The 27,742-nt window shown below is 43.0% G+C and overlaps 1 protein-coding gene across 1 annotated transcript in view; it reads right to left on the bottom strand.

Annotated features, from left to right (window-relative positions):
- Positions 1-27,742, bottom strand: part of DDX54 (DEAD-box helicase 54) — a 138,741-nt gene that overhangs the window by 12,099 nt on the left and 98,900 nt on the right. The window contains exon 19 of the mRNA XM_053702164.1: positions 16,227-16,321. Coding sequence (XP_053558139.1) covers positions 16,227-16,321 — 95 coding nt within the window. The remainder of the gene's footprint in view (positions 1-16,226; positions 16,322-27,742) is intronic.

Genomic DNA, 27,742 nt, shown 5'->3' with positions numbered 1-27,742 from the left:
GGATGGAGTGTGGGAATGCATTTTACATAAACTCTGCCTATTTTTATGGGCGGTCTTTGCAGCTCATTTTATGTGAGTTTGAAGAATATTTAGAAGCTTTGTTTCAGGAAATAAAGGTGTTTGCTTTTGTCACACACACACATATATACACCCGAGGCAAAAGTATCAAATTTATAACATTTAGAAAAAGTGTGCAAAGAAGACCAAGTCGCAAGCCTTGCAAATCTGTTCTACAGAGGCCTCATTCCTGAAGGCCCAAGAAGAAGAAGAAACAGCCCTAGTGGAATGAGCGGTGATTCTCTCAGGGGGCTGCTGTCCAACAGTCTTATATGCCAAAACGAATAATACTTCTCATCCAGAGAGAAAGAAGTGGCAGTGGCTTTCTGACCCTTGTGTTTCCCAGAAAAACACACAAACAAAGCTGAAGACTGGCAAAAATCCTTAGTCGCCTGCAAATAAAATTTAAGAGCCTGCACAACATCCAGGTTGTTTAACAAACGTTCCTTATGAGAAGAAGGATTAGGACAGAGAGAAGGAACAACAATATCCTGATTAATATTTATGTACGAAACAACCTTAGGAAGAAAACCAAACCTAGTACGAAGAACTGCCTTATCTGCATGAAATATGAGATAAGGAGAATCACACTGCAAAGCTGAGAGTTCCGAAACCCTCTGAGCAGAAGAAATAGCAGTAAGAAACAACTTAATATCTATGGAATGCATTGGCTCAAACGGAGCCTGTTGCAAAACTCTAAGAAGGTTAAGACTCCAAGGTGGAGCAACATTTAAACACAGGCCTGATTCTGACCAAGGCCTGTGAAAATGATTGTACATCTGGCACGTCCGTCAGATGCTTGTGTAATAAAATAGAAAGTGCAGAAATCTGACCCTTCAGGGTACTGACAAACCCTTCTCCAGACCTTCCTGGAGAAAGGACAAAATTCTAGGGATCCTGACCCTACTCCAAGGAGTATCCCTTAGACTCACACCAATAAAGATATTTACACCATATCTTGGAGGTAAATCTTTCTAGTGACAGTCTTACGAGCCTGAATCATGGTCTTAATGACCGACTTGATAAAACCCACGTTTAGCTAAAATCAAGCGTTCAATCTTCAAGCAGTCGGCTTCAGAGAAATTAGATTTGGATGAAGGAAGGCCCTCTGAAGTAGAAAGTCCTTCCTCAGAGGTAGTCTCCACGGAAGTAGAGACGACATTTCCACTAGATCTGCATACCACATCCTGCGAGGCCACGCCGGAGTTATTAGAATCACTGATGCTCTCTCCTGCTTGATCTGAGCAATGACTCGTGGAAGGAAAGTAAACGGAGGAAACAGATATGCCAACCTAATGTTCCAAGGAACTGCCAGAGCATCTATCAGAAAAGCCTGAGGATCTCTAAATCTCGAAACGTACTTTGGAAGCTTGGCGTTCTGACGAGACGCCATCAGATCCAAGTCCGGTAACCCGCATTTGGTTGTTAACCTGGAGAACATTGATGTAAGCCACTGAGGTTATGTTGTCCGTCTGGAACCTGATAAACCGGGCTAAAGCCAGTTGAGGCCAAGCCATCAAGGCATTGAAGATTGCTTTCAGCTCCAAAATGTTGTTTATGGGGAGAGCAGATTCCTCCTGTGACCAAAAGCGCTGCGCCTTCAACAAGTCCCAGACTGCTCCCCAGCCCTTCAGGCTGACGTCCGTGGTCACAATCACCCATGAGGGTCTCTGGCCAGTAATAAAGGAGTTGGCTAACTTAAGAGCCTTTATCTCCTCCAAAGGAGTCTCTGCTTGAAGGGACTCAGACAAGTCGTCAAACCAATAAGCTGAAGCACTTCCATTGTAATCCCTGATGAATATACATTTTCTTTAAGAAGGCCTCCAGCTTCTTATCCATAGGTTCCTTGAAAGAGCAACTATCCTCGTTAGGAATAGTAGCTCTCTTGGCCAGTGTAGAAATCGCCCCTTCCACCTTGGGGACTGTCTGCCACGACTCCTTAATGGAGTCAGCTACCGGGAAAATCTTCCTAAAAACAGGAGAGGGATAAAAACAGAATTTATGCTTACCTGATAAATTACTTTCTCCAACGGTGTGTCCGGTCCACGGCGTCATCCTTACTTGTGGGATATTCTCTTCCCCAACAGGAAATGGCAAAGAGTCCCAGCAAAGCTGGTCACATGATCCCTCCTAGGCTCCGCCCACCCCAGTCATTCGACCGACGGACAGGAGGAAATATATATAGGAGAAACCATATGATACCGTGGTGACTGCAGTTAGAGAAAATAATTCATCAGACCTGATTAAAAAACCAGGGCGGCCGTGGGCCGGACACACCGTTGGAGAAAGTAATTTATCAGGTAAGCATAAATTCTGTTTTCTCCAACATAGGTGTGTCCGGTCCACGGCGTCATCCTTACTTGTGGGAACCAATACCAAAGCTTTAGGACACGGATGAAGGGAGGGAGCAAATCAGGTCACCTAAATGGAAGGCACCACGGCTTGCAAAACCTTTCTCCCAAAAATAGCCTCCGAAGAAGCAAAAGTATCAAATTTGTAAAATTTGGCAAAAGTGTGCAGTGAAGACCAAGTCGCTGCCTTACATATCTGGTCAACAGAAGCCTCGTTCTTGAAGGCCCATGTGGGAGCCACAGCCCTAGTGGAGTGAGCTGTGATTCTTTCAGGAGGCTGCCGTCCGGCAGTCTCCTAAGCCAATCGGATAATGCTTTTAAGCCAAAAGGAAAGAGAGGTAGAAGTCGCTTTTTGACCTCTCCTTTTACCAGAATAAACAACAAACAAGGAAGATGTTTGTCTGAAATCTTTAGTAGCCTCTAAATAGAATTTTAGAGCACGGACTACGTCCAAATTGTGTAACAAACGTTCCTTCTTTGAAACTGGATTCGGACACAAAGAAGGTACAACTATCTCCTGGTTAATGTTTTTGTTGGAAACAACTTTCGGAAGAAAACCAGGCTTAGTACGCAAAACCACCTTATCTGCATGGAACACCAGATAGGGCGGAGAACACTGCAGAGCAGATAACTCTGAAACTCTTCTAGCAGAAGAAATTGCAACCAAAAACAAAACTTTCCAAGATAATAACTTAATATCTACGGAATGTAAGGGTTCAAACGGAACCCCTTGAAGAACTGAAAGAACTAGATTTAGACTCCAGGGAGGAGTCAAAGGTCTGTAAACAGGCTTGATCCTAACCAGAGCCTGAACAAATGCTTGAACATCTGGCACAGCTGCCAGTCTTTTGTGAAGTAAAACAGATAAAGCAGAGATCTGTCCCTTCAGAGAACTTGCAGATAATCCTTTCTCCAAACCTTCTTGTAGAAAGGATAGAATCTTAGGAATTTTTATCTTGTTCCATGGGAATCCTTTAGATTCACACCAACAGATATATTTTTTCCATATTTTATGGTAAATTTTTCTAGTTACAGGCTTTCTAGCCTGAATCAGAGTATCTATTACAGAATCTGAAAACCCACGCTTTGATAAAATCAAGCGTTCAATCTCCAAGCCGTCAGTTGGAGGGAAACCAGATTCGGATGTTCGAATGGACCCTGAACAAGAAGGTCCTGTCTCAAAGGTAGCTTCCATGGTGGAGCCGATGACATATTCACCAGGTCTGCATACCAAGTCCTGCGTGGCCACGCAGGAGCTATCAAGATCACCGAGGCCCTCTCCTGATTGATCCTGGCTACCAGCCTGGGGATGAGAGGAAACGGTGGGAATACATAAGCTAGGTTGAAGGTCCAAGGTGCTACTAGTGCATCTACTAGAGTCGCCTTGGGATCCCTGGATCTGGACCCGTAGCAAGGAACCTTGAAGTTCTGACGAGAAGCCATCAGGTCCATGTCTGGAATGCCCCATAATTGAGTTATTTGGGCAAAGATTTCCGGATGGAGTTCCCACTCCCCCGGATGGAATGTCTGACGACTCAGAAAATCCGCTTCCCAATTTTCCACTCCTGGGATGTGGATTGCAGACAAGTGGCAGGAGTGATCCTCCGCCCATTGGATTATTTTGGTCACTTCTTCCATCGCCAGGGAACTCCTTGTTCCCCCCTGATGATTGATATATGCAACAGTCGTCATGTTGTCTGATTGAAACCTTATGAATTTGGCCTTTGCTAGTTGAGGCCAAGCTTTGAGAGCATTGAATATCGCTCTCAGTTCCAGAATGTTTATCGGGAGAAGAGACTCTTCCCGAGACCATAGACCCTGAGCTTTCAGGGGTTCCCAGACCGCGCCCCAGCCCACCAGGCTGGCGTCGGTCGTGACAATGACCCACTCTGGTCTGCGGAAGCTCATTCCCTGTGACAGATTGTCCAGGGTCAGCCACCAACGGAGTGAAACTCTGGTCTTTTGATCTACTTGAATCGTCGGAGACAAGTCTGTATAATCCCCATTCCACTGTCTAAGCATGCACAGTTGTAATGGTCTTAGATGAATTCGTGCAAAAGGAACTATGTCCATTGCTGCAACCATCAATCCTATTACTTCCATGCACTGCGCTATGGAAGGACGAAGAACAGAATGAAGTACTTGACAAGAGCTTAGAATTTTTGATTTTCTGACCTCTGTCAGAAAAATCCTCATTTCTAAGGAATCTATTATTGTTCCCAAGAAGGGAACTCTTGTTGACGGGGACAGAGAACTTTTTTCTTTGTTCACCTTCCATCCGTGAGATCTGAGAAAGGCTAGGACGATGTCCGTATGAGCCTTTGCTTTTGACAGAGACGACGCTTGAATCAGGATGTCGTCCAAGTAAGGTACTACTGTAATGCCCCTTGGTCTTAGAACCGCTAGAAGGGACCCTAGTACCTTTGTGAAAATCCTTGGAGCAGTGGCTAATCCGAATGGAAGTGCCACAAACTGGTAATGCTTGTCCAGAAAAGCGAACCTCAGGAACTGATGATGTTCCTTGTGGATAGGAATATGTAGGTACGCATCCTTTAAATCCACGGTAGTCATAAATTGATTTTCCTGGATAGTAGGTAGGATAGTTCGAATAGTTTCCATTTTGAACGATGGAACCTTGAGAAATTTGTTTAGGATCTTGAGATCCAAAATTGGTCTGAATGTTCCCTCTTTTTTGGGAACTATGAACAGGTTGGAATAAAAACCCATCCCTTGTTCTCTTATTGGAACTGGATGAATCACTCCCATTTTTAACAGGTCTTCTACACAATGTAAGAATGCCTGTCTTTTTATTTGGTTTGAAGATAATTGAGACTTGTGGAACCTTCCCCTTGGGGGTAGTTCCTTGAATTCCAGGAGATAACCTTGAGAAACTATTTCTAGCGCCCAAGGATCCTGAACATCTCTTGCCCAAGCCTGAGCAAAGAGAGAAAGTCTGCCCCCCACCAGATCCGGTCCCGGATCGGGGGCCATCCCTTCATGCTGTTTTGGTAGCAGTGGTAGGCTTCTTGGCCTGCTTACCCTTGTTCCAGCCTTGCATTGGTCTCCAGGCTGGTTTGGGTTGTGAAGTATTACCCTCTTGCTTAGAGGATGTAGAATTAGAGGCTGGTCCGTTTCTGCGAAAGGGACGAAAATTAGGTTTATTTTTAGCCTTAAAAGACCTATCCTGTGGGAGGGCGTGGCCCTTTCCCCCAGTGATGTCTGAAATAATCTCCTTCAAATCAGGTCCAAATAATGTTTTACCCTTGAAAGGAATGTTAAGCAATTTTGTCTTGGAAGACACATCCGCTGACCAAGACTTTAGCCAAAGCGCTCTGCGCGCCACTATAGCAAACCCTGAATTTTTCGCCGCTAATCTAGCTAATTGCAAAGCGGCATCTAAAATAAAAGAGTTAGCCAATTTAAGTGCTTGAACTCTGTCCATAACCTCCTCATACGAAGATTCTTTATTGATCGATTTTTCTAGTTCCTCGAACCAGAAACACGCTGCCGTAGTGACAGGAACAATGCATGAAATTGGTTGTAGAAGGTAACCCTGCTGAACAAAAATCTTTTTAAGCAAACCCTCTAATTTTTTATCCATAGGATCTTTGAAAGCACAACTATCTTCGTTGGAATAGTAGTGAGTTTGTTTAGAGTAGAAACCGCCCCCTCGACCTTGGGGACTGTCTGCCATAAGTCCTTTCTGGGGTCGACTATAGGAAATAATTTCTTAAATATAGGGGGGGGAACAAAAGGTATGCCGGGCCTTTCCCACTCCTTATTTACTATGTCCGCCACCCGCTTGGGTATAGGAAAAGCGTTGGGGGGCACCGGAACCTCTAGGAACTTGTCCATCTTACATAATTTCTCTGGAATGACCAAATTGTCACAATCATCCAGAGTAGATAATACCTCCTTAAGCAGTGCGCGGAGATGTTCTAATTTAAATGTCACAACATCAGGTTCAGCTTGTTGAGAAATTTTTCCTGAATCTGAAATTTCTCCCTCAGACAAAACCTCCCTCATGGCCCCTTCAGATTGGTGTGAGGGTATGTCAGAACAGTTATAATCAGCGTCCTCTTGCTCTTCAGTGTTTAAAACAGAGCAATCGCGCTTTCTCTGATAAGTAGGCATTTTGGATAAAATGTTTGCTATAGAGTTATCCATTACAGCCGTTAATTGTTGCATGGTAATAAGAATTGGCGCACTAGATGTACTAGGGGCCTCTTGTGTGGGCAAAACTGGTGTAGACACAGAAGGGGATGATGTATCATGTTTACTCCCCTCATTTGAGGAATCATCTTGGGCAATATCATTATCTGTGGCATTGCTGTCCCTACTTTGTTTGGACACTATGGCACAATTATCACATAAATTTAAATGGGGAGACACATTGGCTTTCATACATATAGAACATAGCTTATCTGATGGTACAGACATGTTAAACAGGCTTAAACTTGTCAACAAAGCACAAAAAACGTTTTAAAATAAAACCGTTACTGTCACTTTAAATTTCAAACTGAAAACACTTTATTACTGAATATGTGAAAAAGTATGAAGGAATTGTTCAAAATTCACCAAAATTTCACCACAGTGTCTTAAAGCATTAAAAGTATTGCAAACCAAATTTCAGAGCTTTAACCCTTAAATTAACGGAACCGGAGCCGTTTTTACATTTAACCCCTATACAGTCCCAGCTATATGCTTTGCTGAGACCCAACCAAGCCCAGAGGGGAATACGATACCAAATGATGCCTTCTATAAGCTTTTTCAGTGATTCTTAGCTCCTCACACATGCATCTGCATGCCTTGCTCTCCAAAAACAACTGCGCATTAGTGGCGCGAAAATGAGGCTCTGTCTATAACTAGAAAAGGCCCCCATCTGAAAAAGGTGTCCAACACAGTGCCTGCCGTTTTTCTAAACAATCCCCAAGATTATAATAACCATTAATAGTTAGAATCTGCAAAATATGCCTAATAAAGCAAACGTTTTAGCCCAGAAAAATGTCTACCAGTTTAAGCCCTTATGAAGCCCTTTATTCTTTTAACTAAGAAAATGGCTTACCGGTCCCCATAAGGGGAAATGACAGCCTTCCAGCATTACATAGTCTTGTTAGAAATATGGCCAGTCATACCTTAAGCAGAAAAGACTGCTAACTGTTTCCCCCAACTGAAGTTACTTCATCTCAACAGTCCTGTGTGGAAACAGCAATCGATTTTAGTAACTTCTGCTAAAATCATCTTCCTCTTACAAACAGAAATCTTCATCTTTTTTCTGTTTCAGAGTAAATAGTACATACCAGCACTATTTTAAAATAACAAACACTTGATTGAAGAATAAAAACTACATTTAAACACCAAAAAACTCTTAACCATCTCCGTGGAGATGTTGCCTGTGCAACGGCAAAGAGAATGACTGGGGTGGGCGGAGCCTAGGAGGGATCATGTGACCAGCTTTGCTGGGACTCTTTGCCATTTCCTGTTGGGGAAGAGAATATCCCACAAGTAAGGATGACGCCGTGGACCGGACACACCTATGTTGGAGAAAAGAGGGTTGCCATGTCTCTCCCATTCCTGGGCGATAATTTCCGTGGCACGGTCTGACACTGGAAACACCTGCCCCGGGGGAGGGAACCTCAAAGTATCTATTGAACTTGCTAGATTTTCTTAGGGTTGACAACGGCAGGAGTATCTGAGTCGTCCAAGATAGCCAAAACACAAAGGTGTTAAAGCTTAAATCTGAAGGAAACCACTTCAGCATCAGGAGGAGGAATTATACTATCCGAATCCGAGATTTCACCCTCAGAGGCTACTGAAGTATCCTCCTCTTCCGACTTATGAGAAAAAGCAACTTGGTTAGCCTGGATTGGAACAGAAACCTTACTATCCGTTTCTCTAATTTTCCTTTTGCGTTTCCCCTGAAGTATGGGGATGGCAGCCATCACCTCAGATACCGCCAAGGATAACTGGGCAGCAATTTCTGCCTGCAAATATACTCCTCCTGGAGATTGAGAGGAACTGCAGGGCACTGCCTGTGACTCAGATAACGATTGGGACATTTGAGAGGAAGGTTGTGACATTATTAGACCAACCTCATCCTGAGAGAATGGTGGCTCAGAAAAAAAGTCTCTTTGTACATCAGAGTTCTCTCAATACAAGAGGAACAAAAGGGCAAAGGAGGTTCCGCTTGGTTATCAAAACAGAGTTTACACTCTACAGTCTGCACAGGCTCTTGGTCCATGTTGCAAGAAACAACATAAGTAGACTAAAAAAAAATGTTCTTAAATATTTTAAATTTGGGTGCTGTCTCTTTAAGGCAGTAATTCCCAACGATAAAAGCTCCTCTTGACCCTTATAGTAGAACAAATGATTCAAAATAAATTTCCAAAAAACAGAATTTATGTTTACCTGATAAATTACTTTCTCCAACGGTGTGTCCGGTCCACGGCGTCATCCTTACTTGTGGGATATTCTCTTCCCCAACAGGAAATGGCAAAGAGCCAGCAAAGCTGGTCACATGATCCCTCCTAGGCTCCGCCTACCCCAGTCATTCGACCGACGTTAAGGAGGAATATTTGCATAGGAGAAACCATATGATACCGTGGTGACTGTAGTTAAAGAAAAAAAATTATCAGACCTGATTAAAAAACCAGGGCGGGCCGTGGACCGGACACACCGTTGGAGAAAGTAATTTATCAGGTAAACATAAATTCTGTTTTCTCCAACATAGGTGTGTCCGGTCCACGGCGTCATCCTTACTTGTGGGAACCAATACCAAAGCTTTAGGACACGGATGAAGGGAGGGAGCAAATCAGGTCACCTAAATGGAAGGCACCACGGCTTGCAAAACCTTTCTCCCAAAAATAGCCTCAGAAGAAGCAAAAGTATCAAACTTGTAAAATTTGGTAAAAGAGTGCAGTGAAGACCAAGTCGCTGCCCTACATATCTGATCAACAGAAGCCTCGTTCTTGAAGGCCCATGTGGAAGCCACAGCCCTAGTGGAAGGAGCTGTGATCCTTTCAGGAGGCTGCCGTCCGGCAGTCTCGTAAGCCAATCTGATGATGCTTTTAATCCAAAAAGAGAGAGAGGTAGAAGTTGCTTTTTGACCTCTCCTTTTACCAGAATAAACAACAAACAAGGAAGATGTTTGTCTAAAATCCTTTGTAGCATCTAAATAGAATTTTAGAGCGCGAACAACATCCAAATTGTGCAACAAACGTTCCTTCTTCGAAACTGGTTTCGGACACAGAGAAGGCACGACTATCTCCTGGTTAATGTTTTTGTTAGAAACAACTTTTGGAAGAAAACCAGGTTAGTACGTAAAACCACCTTATCTGCATGGAACACCAGATAAGGAGGAGAACACTGCAGAGCAGATAATTCTGAAACTCTTCTAGCAGAAGAAATTGCAACCAAAAACAAAACTTTCCAAGATAATAACTTAATATCAACGGAATGTAAGGGTTCAAACGGAACCCCCTGAAGAACTGAAAGAACTAAGTTGAGACTCCAAGGAGGAGTCAAAGGTTTGTAAACAGGCTTGATTCTAACCAGAGCCTGAACAAAGGCTTGAACATCTGGCACAGCTGCCAGCTTTTTGTGAAGTAACACAGACAAGGCAGAAATCTGTCCCATCAAGGAACTTGCAGATAATCCTTTTTCCAATCCTTCTCGAAGGAAGGATAGACTCTTAGGAATCTTAACCTTGTCCCAAGGGAATCCTTTAGATTCACACCAACAGATATATTTTTTCCAAATTTTGTGGTAAATTTTTCTAGTTACAGGCTTTCTGGCCTGAACAAGAGTATCAATAACAGAATCTGAGAACCCTCGCTTTGATAAGATCAAGCGTTCAATCTCCAAGCAGTCAGCTGGAGTGGGACCAGATTCGGATGTTCGAACGGACCTTGAACAAGAAGGTCTCGTCTCAAAGGTAGCTTCCATGGTGGAGCCGATGACATATTCACCAGATCTGCATACCAAGTCCTGCGTGGCCACGCAGGAGCTATCAAGATCACCGACGCCCTCTCCTGATTGATCCTGGCTACCAGCCTGGGGATGAGAGGAAACGGCGGGAATACATAGGCTAGTTTGAAGGTCCAAGGTGCTACTAGTGCATCTACTAGAGTCGCCTTGGGATCCCTGGATCTGGACCCGTAGCAAGGAACCTTGAAGTTCTGACGAGAGGCCATCAGATCCATGTCTGGAATGCCCCACAGTTGAGTGATTTGGGCAAAGATTTCCGGATGGAGTTCCCACTCCCCCGGATGCAATGTCTGACGACTCAGAAAATCAGCTTCCCAATTTTCCACTCCTGGGATGTGGATTGCAGACAGGTGGCAGGAGCGAGTCTCCGCCCATTGAATGATTCTGGTCACTTCTTCCATCGCCAGGGAACTCCTTGTTCCCCCCTGATGGTTGATGTACGCAACAGTCGTCATGTTGTCTGATTGAAACCGTATGAACTTGGCCCTCGCTAGCTGAGGCCAAGCCTTGAGAGCATTGAATATCGCTCTCAGTTCCAGAATATTTATCGGTAGAAGAGATTCTTCCCGAGACCAAAGACCCTGAGCTTTCAGGGATCCCCAGACCGCGCCCCAGCCCATCAGACTGGCGTCGGTCGTGACAATGACCCACTCTGGTCTGCGGGAGGTCACCCCTTGTGACAGGTTGTCCAGGGACAGCCACCAACGGAGTGAGTCTCTGGTCCTCTGATTTACTTGTATCTTCGGAGACAAGTCTGTATAGTCCCCATTCCACTGACTGAGCATACACAGTTGTAATGGTCTTAGATGAATGCGCGCAAAAGGAACTATGTCCATTGCCGCTACCATCAAACCTATCACTTCCATGCACTGCGCTATGGAAGGAAGAGGAACGGAATGAAGTATCCGACAAGAGTTTAGAAGTTTTGTTTTTCTGGTCTCTGTCAGAAAAATCCTCATTTCTAAGGAGTCTATTATTGTTCCCAAGAAGGGAACTCTTGTCGACGGAGATAGAGAACTCTTTTCCACGTTCACTTTCCATCCGTGAGATCTGAGAAAGGCCAGGACTATGTCCGTGTGAGCCTTTGCTTGAGGAAGGGACGACGCTTGAATCAGAATGTCGTCCAAGTAAGGTACTACAGCAATGCCCCTTGGTCTTAGCACCGCCAGAAGGGACCCTAGTACCTTTGAGAAAATCCTTGGAGCAGTGGCTAATCCGAAAGGAAGCGCCACGAACTGGTAATGTTTGTCCAGGAATGCGAACCTTAGGAACCGATGATGTTCCTTGTGGACAGGAATATGTAGATACGCATCCTTTAAATCCACCGTGGTCAAGAATTGACCTTCCTGGATGGAAGGATTGTTCGAATGGTTTCCATTTTGGACGATGGAACCTTGAGAAACTTGTTTAGGATCTTGAGATCTAAGATTGGTCTGAACGTTCCCTCTTTTTTGGGAACTACGAACAGATTGGAGTAGAACCCCATCCCTCGTTCTCTTAATGGAACAGGATGAATCACTTCCAGAAGATAACCTTGGGAGACTATTTCTAGTGCCCAAGGATCCAGAACATCTCTTGCTCAAGCCTGAGTGAAGAGAGAGAGTCTGCCCCCCACCAAATCCGGTCCCGGATCGGGGGCCCGCATCTCATGCTGTCTTGGGAGCAGTGGCAGGTTTCTTGGCCTGCTTTCCTTTGTTCCAGCCTTGCATAGGTCTCCAGGCTGGATTGGCTTGAGAAGTATTACCCTCCTGCTTAGAGGACGTAGCACTTGGGGCTGGTCCGTTTCTGCGAAAGGGACGAAAATTAGGTTTATTTTTGGCCTTGAAAGACCTATCCTGAGGAAGGGCGTGGCCCTTGCCCCCAGTGATATCAGAGATAATCTCTTTCAAGTCAGGGCCAAACAGTGTTTTCCCCTTGAAAGGAATGTCAAGCAATTTGTTCTTGGAAGACGCATCCGCTGACCAAGATTTTAACCAAAGCGCTCTGCGCGCCACAATAGCAAACCCAGAATTTTTCGCCGCTAACCTAGCCAATTGCAAGGTGGCGTCTAGGGTGAAAGAATTAGCCAATTTAAGAGCACGAATTCTGTCCATAATCTCCTCATAAGAAGAAGAATTACTAATAATCGCCTTTTCTAGCTCATCGAACCAGAAACACGCGGCTGTAGTGACAGGGACAATGCATGCAATTGGTTGTAGAAGGTAACCTTGCTGAACAAACATCTTTTTTAGCAAACCTTCTAATTTTTTATCCATAGGATCTTGGAAAGCACAACTATCTTCTATGGGTATAGTGGCGCGCTTGTTTAGAGTAGAAACCGCCCCCTCGACCTTGGGGACTGTCTGCCATAAGTCCTTTCTGGGGTCGAATATAGGAAACAATTTTTTAAATATGGGGGGAGGTACGAAAGGTATACCGGGCCTGTCCCATTCTTTATTAACAATGTACGCCACCCGCTTGGATATAGGAAAAGCTTCGGGGGGCCCCGGGGCCTCTAGGAACTTGTCCATTTTACATAGTGTTTCTGGAATGACCAGATAATCACAATCATCCAAATTGGATAACACCTCCTTAAGCAGAGCGCGGAGATGTTCCAACTTAAATTTAAAAGTAATCACATCAGGTTCAGCTTGTTGAGAAATTTTTCCTGAATCTGAAATTTCTCCCTCAGACAAAAACCTCCCTGGCCCCCTCAGACTGGTGTAGGGGCCCTTCAGAAACAATATCATCAGCGTCCTCATGCTCTTCAGTATTTTCTAAAACAGAGCAGTCGCGCTTTCGCTGATAAGTGGGCATATTGGCTAAAATGTTTTTGATAGAATTATCCATTACAGCCGTTAATTGTTGCATAGTAAGGAGTATTGGCGCGCTAGATGTACTAGGGGCCTCCTGTATGGGCAAGACTGGTGTAGACGAAGGAGGGGATGATGCAGTACCATGCTTACTCCCCTCACTTGAGGAATCATCTTGGGCATCATTTTTACTAAATTTTTTATGACATAAATCACATCTATTTAAATGAGAAGGAACCTTGGCTTCCCCACAGTCAGAACACAATCTATCTGGTAGTTCAGACATGTTAAACAGGCATAAACTTGATAACAAAGCACAAAAAACGTTTTAAAATAAAACCGTTACTGTCACTTTAAATTTTAAACTGAACACACTTTATTACTGCAATTGCGAAAAAGTATGAAGGAATTGTTCAAAATTCACCAAAATTTCACCACAGTGTCTTAAAGCCTTAAAAGTATTGCACACCAAATTTGGAAGCTTTAACCCTTAAAATAACGGAACCGGAGCCGTTTTTATATTTAACCCCTTTACAGTCCCTGGAATCTGCTTTGCTGAGACCCAACCAAGCCCAAAGGGGAATACGATACCAAATGATGCCTTCAGAAAGACTTTTCTATGTATCAGAGCTCCACACACATGCAGCTGCATGCCATGCTGTTCTCAAAAACAAGTGCGCCATACCGGCGCGAAAATGAGGCTCTGACTATGATTAGGGAAAGCCCCTATAGAATAAAGTGTCTAAAACAGTGCCTGCCGATATTATTTTACAAAAAATACCCAGATTAAATGATTCCTCAAGGCTAAATATGTGTAAATATGATCGATTTAGCCCAGAAAATGTCTACAGTCTTAATAAACCCTTGTGAAGCCCTTATTTACTGTCTGAATAAAAATGGCTTACCGGATCCCATAGGGAAAATGACAGCTTCCAGCATTACATCGTCTTGTTAGAATGTGTCATACCTCAAGCAGCAAAAGACTGCTCACTGTTCCCCCAACTGAAGTTAATTCCTCTCAACAGTCCTGTGTGGAACAGCCATGGATTTTAGTAACGGTTGCTAAAATCATTTTCCTCATACAAACAGAAATCTTCATCTCTTTTCTGTTTCAGAGTAAATAGTACATACCAGCACTATTTTAAAATAACAAACTCTTGATTGAATAATAAAAACTACAGTTAAACACTAAAAAACTCTAAGCCATCTCCGTGGAGATGTTGCCTGTACAACGGCAAAGAGAATGACTGGGGTAGGCGGAGCCTAGGAGGGATCATGTGACCAGCTTTGCTGGCTCTTTGCCATTTCCTGTTGGGGAAGAGAATATCCCACAAGTAAGGATGACGCCGTGGACCGGACACACCTATGTTGGAGAAATGTTATTCACAAAGACTTACGGCCCCCGTCTAGGACTGTGCACCGCTGACACACGCGGATCGAACAGGAAGAATTGTGCCACGGAAATCACCTCACAGTGAAAGTGCGCGCTTCAAATGCCGCCACAGAAAGGGATCCGCCTCCTATGACGTCAGGAGCGGTTATTAAAAAAATAAAAGGGGGGGACTGACTCTTTTCCATACCGGATAAAAATAAAGTCACTGAGCCACCAATATATCTAACATCACACAGTGCCTGCACCCTTCTCTAATAATTCCTGAGCCTTAGGAAACAAAGTCCCTTTTTAAATGCACCCCACTTTCAGTGCCAAAGCTCTTCCCTTCAGGAGAAACCCAAAATGGCACTTAACTGTATTTTTCACTGTCCAGCAGGAGGACATCTCACCTGGTATGAGAGGAAGCCACTCTCCACAGAGACCTGTGGAATTAAGAAAAGGACAGAGTAAGCCTACTCTGGCTTTCTATATCAGGGCAGCAATTTGTCAGGAAAGCGCAGTGAGGCCCACCTCACAAGTTCCTAACTGCTTGAAAGCTACTACAGCCCTACTGAAGAGACTAACGTGGAGTACAGCTATACCCAATTGTCAGGAAAGATCAGAGCAAAACTTGCTCAGGCTTTTAAAATAAAATCTTGATAGAAGAAATTATTTGACAACTAAACTTCACCTCCTCCTTGCACTGAAGGCAAAAGAGAATGACTGGGGATTGTTGGAAGGGAAGTGACATTTAACAGCTTTGCTGTGGTTCTCTTTGCCACCTCCTGCTGGCCAGGAGTGATATTCCCAACGGTAATTGATGATTCCGTGGACTCACCGTGTCTTAAGAAAGTAATGTTTCTTTAAAATTGGGGACTGTATCCCTTGAACTAGTGTACTCCCAGATTAGGTGTTTCTTGCATGATCCAGTCCTAACCAAGGGTCCACTAGGATGTATAATGTATATTTGCTTTTGTTGCGTGACTTATTTTGCCTAATATTGGTTCTGACTAGTATGGGAATACCCAGTTATTTTTAAATAATTGTACTGGAGTTACACGTGAGTACAGCAGATCGGCAACCTATTTTGCTTCCTTGGGAGGCTTATGAGCCACTGATAGCCCTTTTGTTATGCATGACCTAGTCCAATGGAAGAATGGAGAATTACCCATATTGTACTTGTCAGATTTTTGGCTGTCAGCAACTGAGACTTGTATTAAATGTATTTAAGAATTATTGCAATAAGTACTGGACGTGCACTTATATTGTGCTTTAATAAAAGTTACGTTTTATATTTGTGTCATCCAATTTGAGACCCGAGTTATTATTTGGATTTACTTTTTTTCTCTTGAGTGCTTAGGGGATGCTCTTTCACTGTCCTTTATTTACCTTCAATTTACCCCGCATCCAGCACCTTCAGAGAGGGTTAATAGATATATTCTCTCCTCTCAGAATACTGATATAGCATTGCCCACTGTTTAATATTTCTGTGTATTCCCAGATATAGCTGATCATAGTAGATGTCTCCAGTGACCTATGTGGCAATTAAATCACAGTAAGCTTTCAGATGTAGGACTATTAAAGGGATTTAAGTTACTTTGCATTTTATTTTTAGCCCATAAAAGAAACCACAGTTATGATTATTCATCATGTACAATTCTATCTTACCTCTCCCTCTTCGACTCATCCCTCCTGACTGATTGTCTCTTTCCTCCTCAGAATCCTGATCATCTATCTTATATTTCTTCTTCCAGTCCTCATATCTTTTAATAAAGTCAAGGAAAAACACAACAGAAATAGGATATATTGGTGTTGAATACAATAAATAAAATGTCAGTGTCCTACACGAGAAAATGCGCAGTGCAGTACTAATGGAAGAAAAACACTCTAGACATGTCCCTAACAGTTGTCTGTAGGAAGCCTAAAAAAAAAAAAAACACAACAAAAACAATTTTTCTCTCATTATTCAGATGGAGAATAAAATTAAAAAATTCCAATTTACTTCAATCAAATTTACTTTGTTCTCATGTTATTATTTGTTGAAGAGATACCTAGGTATGTATCATGCACATCTCTGAAGCATTACGACAGGAAATAGTGCTGCCATTTAGTGCTCTTTATAATGTATAACATTGTTGCAAAACTGCTGCCATATTATGCTGCAGACACGTGCAGACTCCTGAGCTTACATCCCTGCTTATCAACAAAGGATAAACAAAACAAAGACAGTTTGCTAAAAGAAGTAAATTGGAAAGTTGTTTAAATTTAAAACGGTATGTTCTGTCTGAATCATGAATAAAATTTTGGGGTTTTGTGTCCATTAGTTGCTGCTTTTATAAGAGCATGACGTGTTTTTGGAGAAATATTTACTGTCCTTTTAATGTATCACTTTTAGGCATTTACATGTTTTTTTTTTTCCATGCAAAAATAAAACAAACGTGAAATAAAAGTTTAAATTTAATTTGAAAGTGGAAGGAAATGTGTATTGCACACTAAGATACTTGTTACTTAGTGGGGGATACAGACAACGCCTATAAATCTATTAGAAAATAAGTAAAAGGCTCCCCAAGCTTAATAGAATCTCCAATGCAGTACTGAGAATTGTACACAACTTATGTTTACTAGATACGTGGAGAACCCAACATCCCTCCCCAAAAAACTACACTTTTTACTCCAACCCATGGAAAATTTATACTAGGATTGACTACTTTTTTCTAGACCAGGACAGCCTCAAATTGCTTATTGACACAGATATAGGAAGTATTACCTGGTCTGATCACACACCAGTTGAACTCACTTTAGCATGGCCAAATACCCCAATTTCTGCATACATATGGAAGTTGGATGACACTCTTATTGCATCCGCAAATATTAGAAAAATGACATAAGACACTGGAAGAATATTTCCAAATGAACCCAGCCTCACAAACGTCGCCTCTTACAGTTTGGGAAGCACATAAGGCTGTTTTTAGAGGGGAATGCATAAATCAAAAAGCACGCCTAATTAAACTATATAAAAAAAGAACTAGACTCCCTTACTCAAACCATCTATGCACTAGAGGCAACCCATAAAGATAATCCTACTAATACACTAGTACAATCAAAATTACAAAAAGCAAGGAAAGCCTTACAGGTATTATTGATGCAGGAGGCCCAAAGAAAAGCACTATATCTGAAAAGACTGTACTTCTATGAGGGGAACAGGGTAGGAACTTTGCTGGCTAGAGCACTAAAGAAACGAACATACGCAACATATATATACAAAATTAAGAAAGCTAATAATAAAACCACACAAGATAGCACCAAAATTGCAGAAGTTTTTAGGGAATTTTATAGTAAGTTATATAATATCCAAGTCCCACATATGCCAGACAGAGAATCTCAAACGAGAGCCTATATCTCTAGGGCCGATTTACCAAAAATTACTCCAATTAGAGATAAACTGGAACAACCAATTACACATCAAGAAATATTTCGCGCCATAGAAAGTCTGCCCTCGGGCAAAAGCCCCGGGCAAGATGGCCTTTCGAACGTATATTATAAAAGGTTAAAAAGAAAAATATATAACCCCCCCCCCCCCCCATTTGAAAGAGATATTCCAAAAAGTTGATAGGGACCACCCTTTTTCTCCATCACTACTGGAAGCCCATATATCCATTATCCCCAAACCAGGCAAATCATTAGACGACCCTGACAATTACCGCCCAATTTCGTTATTAAACTCAGATGTCAAGATAGTCGGGAAAATTCTAGCAAATCGCATTAACCTAATTATAAGTGATATCATACATATAGATCAGACGGGCTTCGTCCCACGTAGAGAGGCCCGCGATAACACCATAAGAGCACACACTTTAATGTCATACGCTAAAAAAACAGACCTTAAAATCAGTTCTGGTAGCGACGGATGCTGAAAAAGCGTTTGATCGCACCAATTAGCTGTTTTTACATTAATCAATTGAAGCATTTAACTTCGGCCCTTTAATGATTAAAAGAATATTTAATTTGTACTCATCCCCTACGGCAAAAATCACACTCCTTTCAAATAAAAAACGGTACATGTCAAGGTTGCCCGTTCTCTCCCATATTATTTATTCTCACCATGAGGGACTGGCGGCACACAAAAGACAAACAATCGGTTAAACGGGTACAAATTGGACCGCACGGCTATAAAATCGCAATGTATGCGGAAGATTTACTTCTGTCACTGTCCTCCCCTGAATCATCTCTAACAGTGCAGGAATTAGCTGCCTTTGGTGCTTACTCCTCATTTGCTATCAACACCACAAAATCGGAAATCATGAACAACAGAATTTATGCTTACCTGATAAATTTCTCTTTCTCCTATGGTGTGTCCGGTCCACGGCTTCATCCTTACTTGTGGGATATTCTCTTCCCTTACAGGAAATGGCAAAGAGAGCACACAGCAAAGCTGTCCATATAGCCCCCCCTCTGGCTCCGCCCCCCAGTCATTCGACCGACGGTTAGGAGAAAATAAGCATTTTGAGGTTTGGGAAACTTTGCCCCTCCTGGTAGGAATGTATATCCCATACATCACTAGTTCATGGACTCTTGCTAATTACATGAAAGAAAAGGAGAAACTATAGGTTGCCGTGGTGACTGTAGTGTACAGAAAAAATTTTTTTTAAACCTGACTAAAAAGCCAGGGCGGGCCGTGGACCGGACACACCGTAGGAGAAAGAAATTTATCAGGTAAGCATAAATTCTGTTTTCTCCTACATTGGTGTGTCCGGTCCACGGCTTCATCCTTACTTGTGGGAACCAATACCAAAGCTTTAGGACACGGATGAAGGGAGGGAACAAGTCAGGTAACCTAAACGGAAGGCACCACAGCTTGCAAAACCTTTCTTCCAAAAACAGCCTCCGAAGAAGCATAAGTATCAAATTTGTAAAATTTGGCAAAAGTATGCAGAGAAGATCAAGTCGCTGCCTTACATATCTGATCAACAGAAGCCTCGTTCTTGAAGGCCCATGTGGAAGCCACAGCTCTAGTAGAGTGAGCTGTAATTAGTTCAGGAGGCTGCCGTCCGGCAGTCTCATAAGCCAATCGGATGATGCTTTTCAGCCAAAAGGAAAGAGAGGTAGCAGTAGCCTTCTGCCCTCTCCTCTTACCAGACTAAACGACAAACAAGGATGACGTCTGTCTGAAATCCTTTGTTGCTTCTAAATAGAATTTTAAAGCACGGACCACATCTAGGTTGTGTAACAAGCGTTCCTTCTTCGAAACTGGATTCGGGCATAGAGAAGGAACCACTATTTCCTGGTTAATATTCCTGTTGGAAACCACTTTTGGAAGAAAACCAGGCTTGGTACGTAAAACTACCTTATATGTATGGAATATCAGATAGGGTGAAGAACACTGCAAAGCAGACAATTCAGAAACTCTTCTAGCAGAAGAAATAGCAACTAAAAACAGAACTTTCCAAGATAGTAACTTAATATCTATGGAATGTAAAGGTTCAAACGTAACCCCTTGAAGAACTGAAAGAACTAAGTTTAGACTCCATGGAGGAGTCATGGGTTTGTATAAAGGCTTGATTCTGACTAGGGCCTGTACAAAAGCCTGTACATCTGGCACGGCTGCCAGACGTCTGTGCAACAAAACAGACAGAGCAGATATCTGTCCTTTTAGAGGACTTGCTGACAAACCTTTATCCAAACCCTCTTGGAGAAAGGAAAGTATCCTAGGAATTTTAACTTTACTCCAAGAGAATCCCTTGGATTCGCACCAACATATATATTTTTTCCATATTTTTATAAGCTGCAGAGAGGTTAGATTTGGATGTTCGAATGGACCTTGTACTAGAAGATCCTGTCTCAAAGGTAGCTTCCATGTTGGAGCCGATGACATATTCACCAGGTCTGCATACCAAGTCCTGCGTGGCCAAGCAGGAGCTATCAGAATTACCGAGGCCTTCTCCTGTTTGATCCTGGCTACAAGCCTGGGAAGGAGAGGGAACGGTGGAAACACATAAGCTAGATTGAACAACAAAGGCGCCACCAATGCATCCACTAGTGTCGCCTTGGGATCCCTGGATCTGGACCCGTAGCGAGGAACCTTGAAGTTCTGACGAGATGCCATCAGATCCATATCTGGAGTGCCCCATAGTTGAGTTAACTGGGCAAAGACCTCCGGGTGGAGTTCCCACTTCCCCGGATGGAAAGTCTGACGACTCAAATAATCCGCCTCCCAGTTGTCTACTCCTGGGATGTGGATTGCAGATAGATGGCAGGAGTGATCCTCCGCCCAATTGATGATCTTGGAAACCTCTCTCATCGCTAGGGAACTCTTTGTTCCCCCCTGATGATTGATGTACGCTACAGTCGTCATGTTGTCCGACTGAAATCTTATGAATTTGGCCCTCGCAAGATGAGGCCAAGCCTGGAGCGCATTGAATATCGCTCTCAGTACCAAAATGTTTAATCGGGAGAAGAAACTCTTCCCGAGACCATAGACCCTGAGCTTTCAGGGAATTCCAGACCGCACCCCAGCCTAGGAGACTGGCGTCGGTCGTCACAATGACCCACTCTGGTCTGCGGAAACTCATTCCCTGAGACAGGTGATCCTGAGTCAACCACCAGAGGAGTGAGTCTCTGGTTACCTGGTCTACTTGAATTTGGGGAGACAAGTCTGCATAATCCCCATTCCACTGTTTGAGCATGCACAGTTGCAATGGTCTTAGATGAATTTGAGCAAAAGGAACCACGTCCATTGCTGCAACCATCAATCCTATTACCTCCATGCACTGAGCTATGGAAGGCTGAGGAATAGATTGAAGAACTTGACAAGCGTTTAGAAGCTTTAACTTTCTGACCTCTGTCAGAAAAATCTTAATTTCTACAGAATCTATTATTGTTCCCAGAAAGGGAACCCTTGTGGACGGGGACAGGGAACTTTTTTCTATGTTCACCTTCCACCCGTGAGATCTGAGAAAGGCTAAGACAATGTCTGTATGAGCCCTTGCTTTGGAAAGAGACGACGCTTGAATTAGGATGTAGTCTAGGTAAGGTGCTACCGCAATGCCCCTCGGCCTTAGAACCGCTAGTAGGGACCCTAGCACCTTTGTGAAAATTCTGGGAGCAGTGGCTAAACCGAATGGAAGAGCCACGCACTGGTAATGTTTGTCCAAAAAGGCGAACCTTAGGAACTGGTGATGATCTTTGTGGATAGGAATATGTAGGTACGCATCCTTTAAATCCACGGTAGTCATATATTGACCCTCCTGGATTGTTGGTAAAATCGTCCGAATGGTTTCCATCTTGAATGATCGAACTCTGAGGAATTTGTTTAGAATTTTTAAATCCAGAATCGGCCTGAAAGTTCCCTCTTTTTTTGGAACTACAAACAGGTTTGAGTAAAAACCCAGACCTTGTTCCACTATTGGAACTGGGTGTATCACTCCCATCTTTAATAGGTCTCCTACGCAATGTAAGAATGCCTGTCTTTTTATCTGGTCTGAAGATAAGCGAGACATGTGGAACCTTCCCCTTGGAGGAAGTTCCTTGAACTCTAGAAGATACCCCTGAGAGACTATTTCTAGTGCCCAGGGATCCGGAACATCTCTTGCCCAGGCCTGAGCAAAGAGAGAAAGTCTGCCCCCTACTAGATCCGGTCCCGGATCGGGGGCTACTCCTTCATGCTGTCCTGGAAGCAGCAGCAGGCTTCTTGGCCTGTTTACCCTTGTTCCAGCCTTGCAATGGTTTCCATGCTGGTTTGGGCTGGGAAGCGTTACCCTCTTGTCTAGGGGTTGCAGAGTTAGAATTCGGTCCGTTCCTGAAATTGCGAAAGGAACGAAAATTAGATTTGTTCTTAGCCTTGAAAGGCCTATCCTGTGGGAGGGCATGGCCCTTTCCCCCAGTGATGTCTGAAATAATCTCCTTCAATTCTGGCCCGAAAAGGGTCTTTCCTTTGAAGGGGATATTAAGCAATTTTGTTTTGGACGACACATCCACCAACCAAGATTTTAGCCAAAGCGCCTTGCGCGCCACTATTGCAAAACCTGAATTTTTCGCCGCTAATTTTGCCAATTGAAAAGCTGCATCTAAAATAAAAGAATTAGCCAACTTTAGTGCGTGAATTCTGTCCATGACTTCATCATATGGAGTCTCCTTTTGGAGTGAATTTTCTAGTTCCTCAAACCAAAAAGACGCCGCCGTGGTGACAGGAATAATGCACGAAATAGGCTGGAGAAGGAAACCTTGCTGAACAAATATCTTTTTAAGCAATCCTTCTAATTTTTTATCCATAGGATCTTTGAAAGCACAACTGTCCTCAATAGGAATAGTTGTGCGCTTAGCTAACGTTGAAACTGCCCCCTCTACCTTAGGGACCGTTTGCCATGCGTCCTTTCTTGGGTCAACAATGGGGAACATTTTCTTAAATATAGGAGGGGGAACAAAAAGGTACACCTGGCTTCTCCCACTCCTTAGACACTATCTCCGCCACCCTCTTGGGTATCGGAAACGCATCAGCGTGCACTGGGACCTCTAAGAATCTGTCCATTTTGCATAGCTTCTCTGGAATCACCAGAGTATCACAATCATCAAGCGTAGCTAGCACCTCCTTAAGCAGGGCGCAGAGATGTTCTAGCTTATATTTAAATGCTACGATATCGGATTCTGCCTGCTGAGAAATTTTTCCTGAGTCAGAAATTTCTCCCTCAGACAGACCCTCCCTCACTGCTAACTCAGATTGATGCGAGGGTATAACCGATAAATTATCGTCAGCGCCAACTTGCTCATCCTCTGTATTTAAAACTGAGCAATCACGCTTTCTTTGAAATGCTGGCAGTTTGGATAAAAGATTTGCTATAGAATTATCCATTACTGTCGTTAATTGCTGCATAGTAACAAGCATTGGCGCGCTAGATGTACTAGGAATCGCCTGCGCGGGCAAAACTGGTGTTGACACAGGAGAGGATGATGAACTATCCCCACTCCCTTCATTTGAGGAATCATCTTGTGTAACCTTAGTAAATGTGACAGTACTGTCCTTACTTTGTTTGGACGCCCTGGCACAATTTGTACATACATTTAAAGGGGGAACCACCTTGGCTTCCATACACACAGAACATATGCTATCTGAAGGTACAGACATGTTAGGCAGATCTAGGCAGGCTGTTAAGCAATAAAAACGATTTTAAACAAAACCGTTACTGTCTCTTTAAATAATAAACTGAGCACACTTTATATCTGAATGTTCAAAAAACTATGAAGGAAATATCCGATCTTTATCAAATTTACACCCCAGAGTCTTAATGCTTTGAAAGTATTGCACACCAAATTTTAGGTCTCTAAACCCTTAAATGAGCAAGCTAATAGTTCAATTTAACCGGTTAAACAACACTACAGTCCCTGCCACAGACTTTGCTGCGGCTTTTACCTTCCTTAGGGGTGATTGACCACAGAAATAAGCCTTCCGAAGTCCGTTTCTCAGCTACAGGACCCTCTCACATGAAGCTGCATGCACTGCCTTTGCCAGTAACTGCGCAACTGAGGCACGAAAATGAGGCCTCCTCCCTCTGAATACCAGAGTGAAGGGGCCTTTCTGACTAGTTTAGTCGTCTAAACGATTGCCAGGCGTAATAAAAACGTTCCCAAAAGTGTTATATTCACAAAAACACTGCAAATGATATAAAAGTATAATATAATCAAATCGATTTAGTGTCAACCAGCATAGAGCCCATTTATAAGCCTGTAATCTGTTACTGAGTCTAAGAAAATGGCTTACCGATCCCATAAGGGAAAACTGACAGTCTTCTAGCATTACTATGTCTTGTTAGAAAATCGACTGGTCATACCTGAGGCAGATAAGTCTGCAAACTGTTCCCCCCAACTGAAGTTCTCTGGTTTCAACAGTCCTGCGTGGCAACAGCAATGGATTTTAGTTACTGGTGCTAAAATCATACTCCTCTTTTAACAGAAATCTTCTTCACTTTCTGTTGTAGAGTAAATAGTACAAACCGGCACTATTTTAAAATAACAAACTCTTGATAGAAGAAATAAAAACTACAACTAACACCACATACTCTTTACCATCCCCGTGGAGATGCTACTTGTTCAGAGCAGCAAAGAGAATGACTGGGGGGCGGAGCCAGAGGGGGGGCTATATGGACAGCTTTGCTGTGTGCTCTCTTTGCCATTTCCTGTAAGGGAAGAGAATATCCCACAAGTAAGGATGAAGCTGTGGACCGGACACACCAATGTAGGAGAAATAAATCTACCACACACAGCCTTTCAAGCGTTAAAACAAGTTTGCCCACTTCAACACCAAAAGGAAGCAATTAAATACTTAGGAATATATCTGTCACCCCACACACGCACAACATTTGAAAAAAATTACGGCGCACTATTAAACACAACACAGAACAACTTCCAAACCTGGAATGACAAACATATCATGGTGGGGTAGGATGCAAGCTGTAAAAATGACGAAATTGCCTAGAATATTATATACCCTACAAGCATTACCAATACCCTTATCAAAGAAATATCTAAGACAAACACATATGATGTTACACACATATATTTGGGGTAAAAAGAAACCCAGAATAAACAGCAACACACTACACAGACAAACAGATAAGGGAGGGATGGGAGTGCCGAATATAAATTTATATTACAATGCTATAATTCTACAGCGAATAATGGCACAACTCCCAAGATTTAAAAGCCTGGGTCTCAATAGATTGCCATATTCTTCAGACCCCCTCCATAGGAGCATTATGCTGGGTGACAAAAGACAGAAGACCTAAAACATGTAAGATGCTAGAGGCCCACCAATACGTATTCAAAGAATGGGATCATATTATTACACATATCAAGGGTATCTCTACAACAACTTCCCCATTACTCCCTATCCCTAAAAATGCCGAACTCACTGGTGGCCTTGAGGGCAAATCACATATGGTTACAGAATGGGGATATACCATTCCTTTGCATAATCTCTTGGATAATGGGAGGTTGAGGGGGAGGTAGGGACTGAGACACACAACTGGTAAACACTACACTTCATGGTTAAAATACGCCCAACTCCAACATTTATTGGCCTCTTCCCCACATAGACAGAATCTGACCCGATCACGTACAAATTTTGAAGCGCTTTGCGCCAGAGAAACGATCATACCGATATCTCTATTCAGCAAGATTTTAAAAGAAAACCTATACCAGGGTATGCCCACATACACTCAGAAGTGGCACATAGATCTAAAAGACTATCCCAGAAAAAACTCTCAAAGAACTCATCAGTTTCACCACAAATACTAGAATTGAACCTTAAGATCCTCTACCGGTGGTACCTGACACCGACTAGAATAGCCAAAATTTATAAAGCAGCATCTAACATGGGTTGGAGAGGGTGTGGATCCAGAGGCACGTTTTTTTTCACGTGGTGGACCTGCCCAAAAGTGAGACCACTATGGGAGGCTGTAAACACCTATTTGAAGTCACTTTTTTCTGAGACATTTATACTCACTCCCAGGATGGCTCTACTGAATGACAACCTCCACACAATGTAAAATAAGGTCTAAGTTGACACAAAACAGAATTTATGTTTACCTGATAAATTACTTTCTCCAACGGTGTGTCCGGTCCACGGCGTCATCCTTACTTGTGGGATATTCTCTTCCCCAACAGGAAATGGCAAAGAGCCCAGCAAAGCTGGTCACATGATCCCTCCTAGGCTCCGCCTACCCCAGTCATTCGACCGACGTTAAGGAGGAATATTTGCATAGGAGAAACCATATGGTACCGTGGTGACTGTAGTTAAAGAAAATAAATTATCAGACCTGATTAAAAAAACCAGGGCGAGCCGTGGACCGGACACACCGTTGGAGAAAGTAATTTATCAGGTAAACATAAATTCTGTTTTCTCCAACATAGGTGTGTCCGGTCCACGGCGTCATCCTTACTTGTGGGAACCAATACCAAAGCTTTAGGACACGGATGAAGGGAGGGAGCAAATCAGGTCACCTAAATGGAAGGCACCACGGCTTGCAAAACCTTTCTCCCAAAAATAGCCTCAGAAGAAGCAAAAGTATCAAACTTGTAAAATTTGGTAAAAGTGTGCAGTGAAGACCAAGTCGCTGCCCTACATATCTGATCAACAGAAGCCTCGTTCTTGAAGGCCCATGTGGAAGCCACAGCCCTAGTGGAATGAGCTGTGATTCTTTCGGGAGGCTGCCGCCCGGCAGTCTCATAAGCCAATCTGATGATGCTTTTAATCCAAAAAGAGAGAGAGGTAGAAGTTGCTTTTTGACCTCTCCTTTTACCGGAATAAACAACAAACAAGGAAGATGTTTGTCTAAAATCCTTTGTAGCATCTAAATAGAATTTTAGAGCGCGAACAACATCCAAATTGTGCAACAAACGTTCCTTCTTTGAAACTGGTTTCGGACACAGAGAAGGTACGATAATCTCCTGGTTAATGTTTTTGTTAGAAACAACTTTTGGAAGAAAACCAGGTTTAGTACGTAAAACCACCTTATCTGCATGGAACACCAGATAAGGAGGAGAACACTGCAGAGCAGATAATTCTGAAACTCTTCTAGCAGAAGAAATTGCAACTAAAAACAAAACTTTCCAAGATAATAACTTAATATCAACGGAATGTAAGGGTTCAAACGGAACCCCCTGAAGAACTGAAAGAACTAAATTGAGACTCCAAGGAGGAGTCAAAGGTTTGTAAACAGGCTTAATTCTAACCAGAGCCTGAACAAAGGCTTGAACATCTGGCACAGCGGCCAGCTTATTGTGAAGTAACACAGACAAGGCAGAAATCTGTCCCTTCAGGGAACTTGCAGATAATCCTTTTTCCAATCCTTCTTGAAGGAAGGATAGAATCCTAGGAATCTTAACCTTGTCCCAAGGGAATCCTTTAGATTCACACCAACAGATATATTTTTTCCAAATTTTGTGGTAAATCTTTCTAGTTACAGGCTTTCTGGCCTGAACAAGAGTATCGATAACAGAATCTGAGAACCCTCGCTTCGATAAGATCAAGCGTTCAATCTCCAAGCAGTCAGCTGGAGTGAAACCAGATTCGGATGTTCGAACGGACCCTGAACAAGAAGGTCTCGTCTCAAAGGTAGCTTCCAAGGTGGAGCCGATGACATATTCACCAGATCTGCATACCAAGTCCTGCGTGGCCACGCAGGAGCTATCAA

This window comes from Bombina bombina, chromosome 2, assembly GCF_027579735.1.
Source record: "Bombina bombina isolate aBomBom1 chromosome 2, aBomBom1.pri, whole genome shotgun sequence".
NCBI classification, from domain to species: domain Eukaryota; kingdom Metazoa; phylum Chordata; class Amphibia; order Anura; family Bombinatoridae; genus Bombina; species Bombina bombina.
The sequence above is the reverse complement of the archived record's forward strand: the minus strand, read 5'-3'. Positions and strand labels throughout refer to the sequence as shown.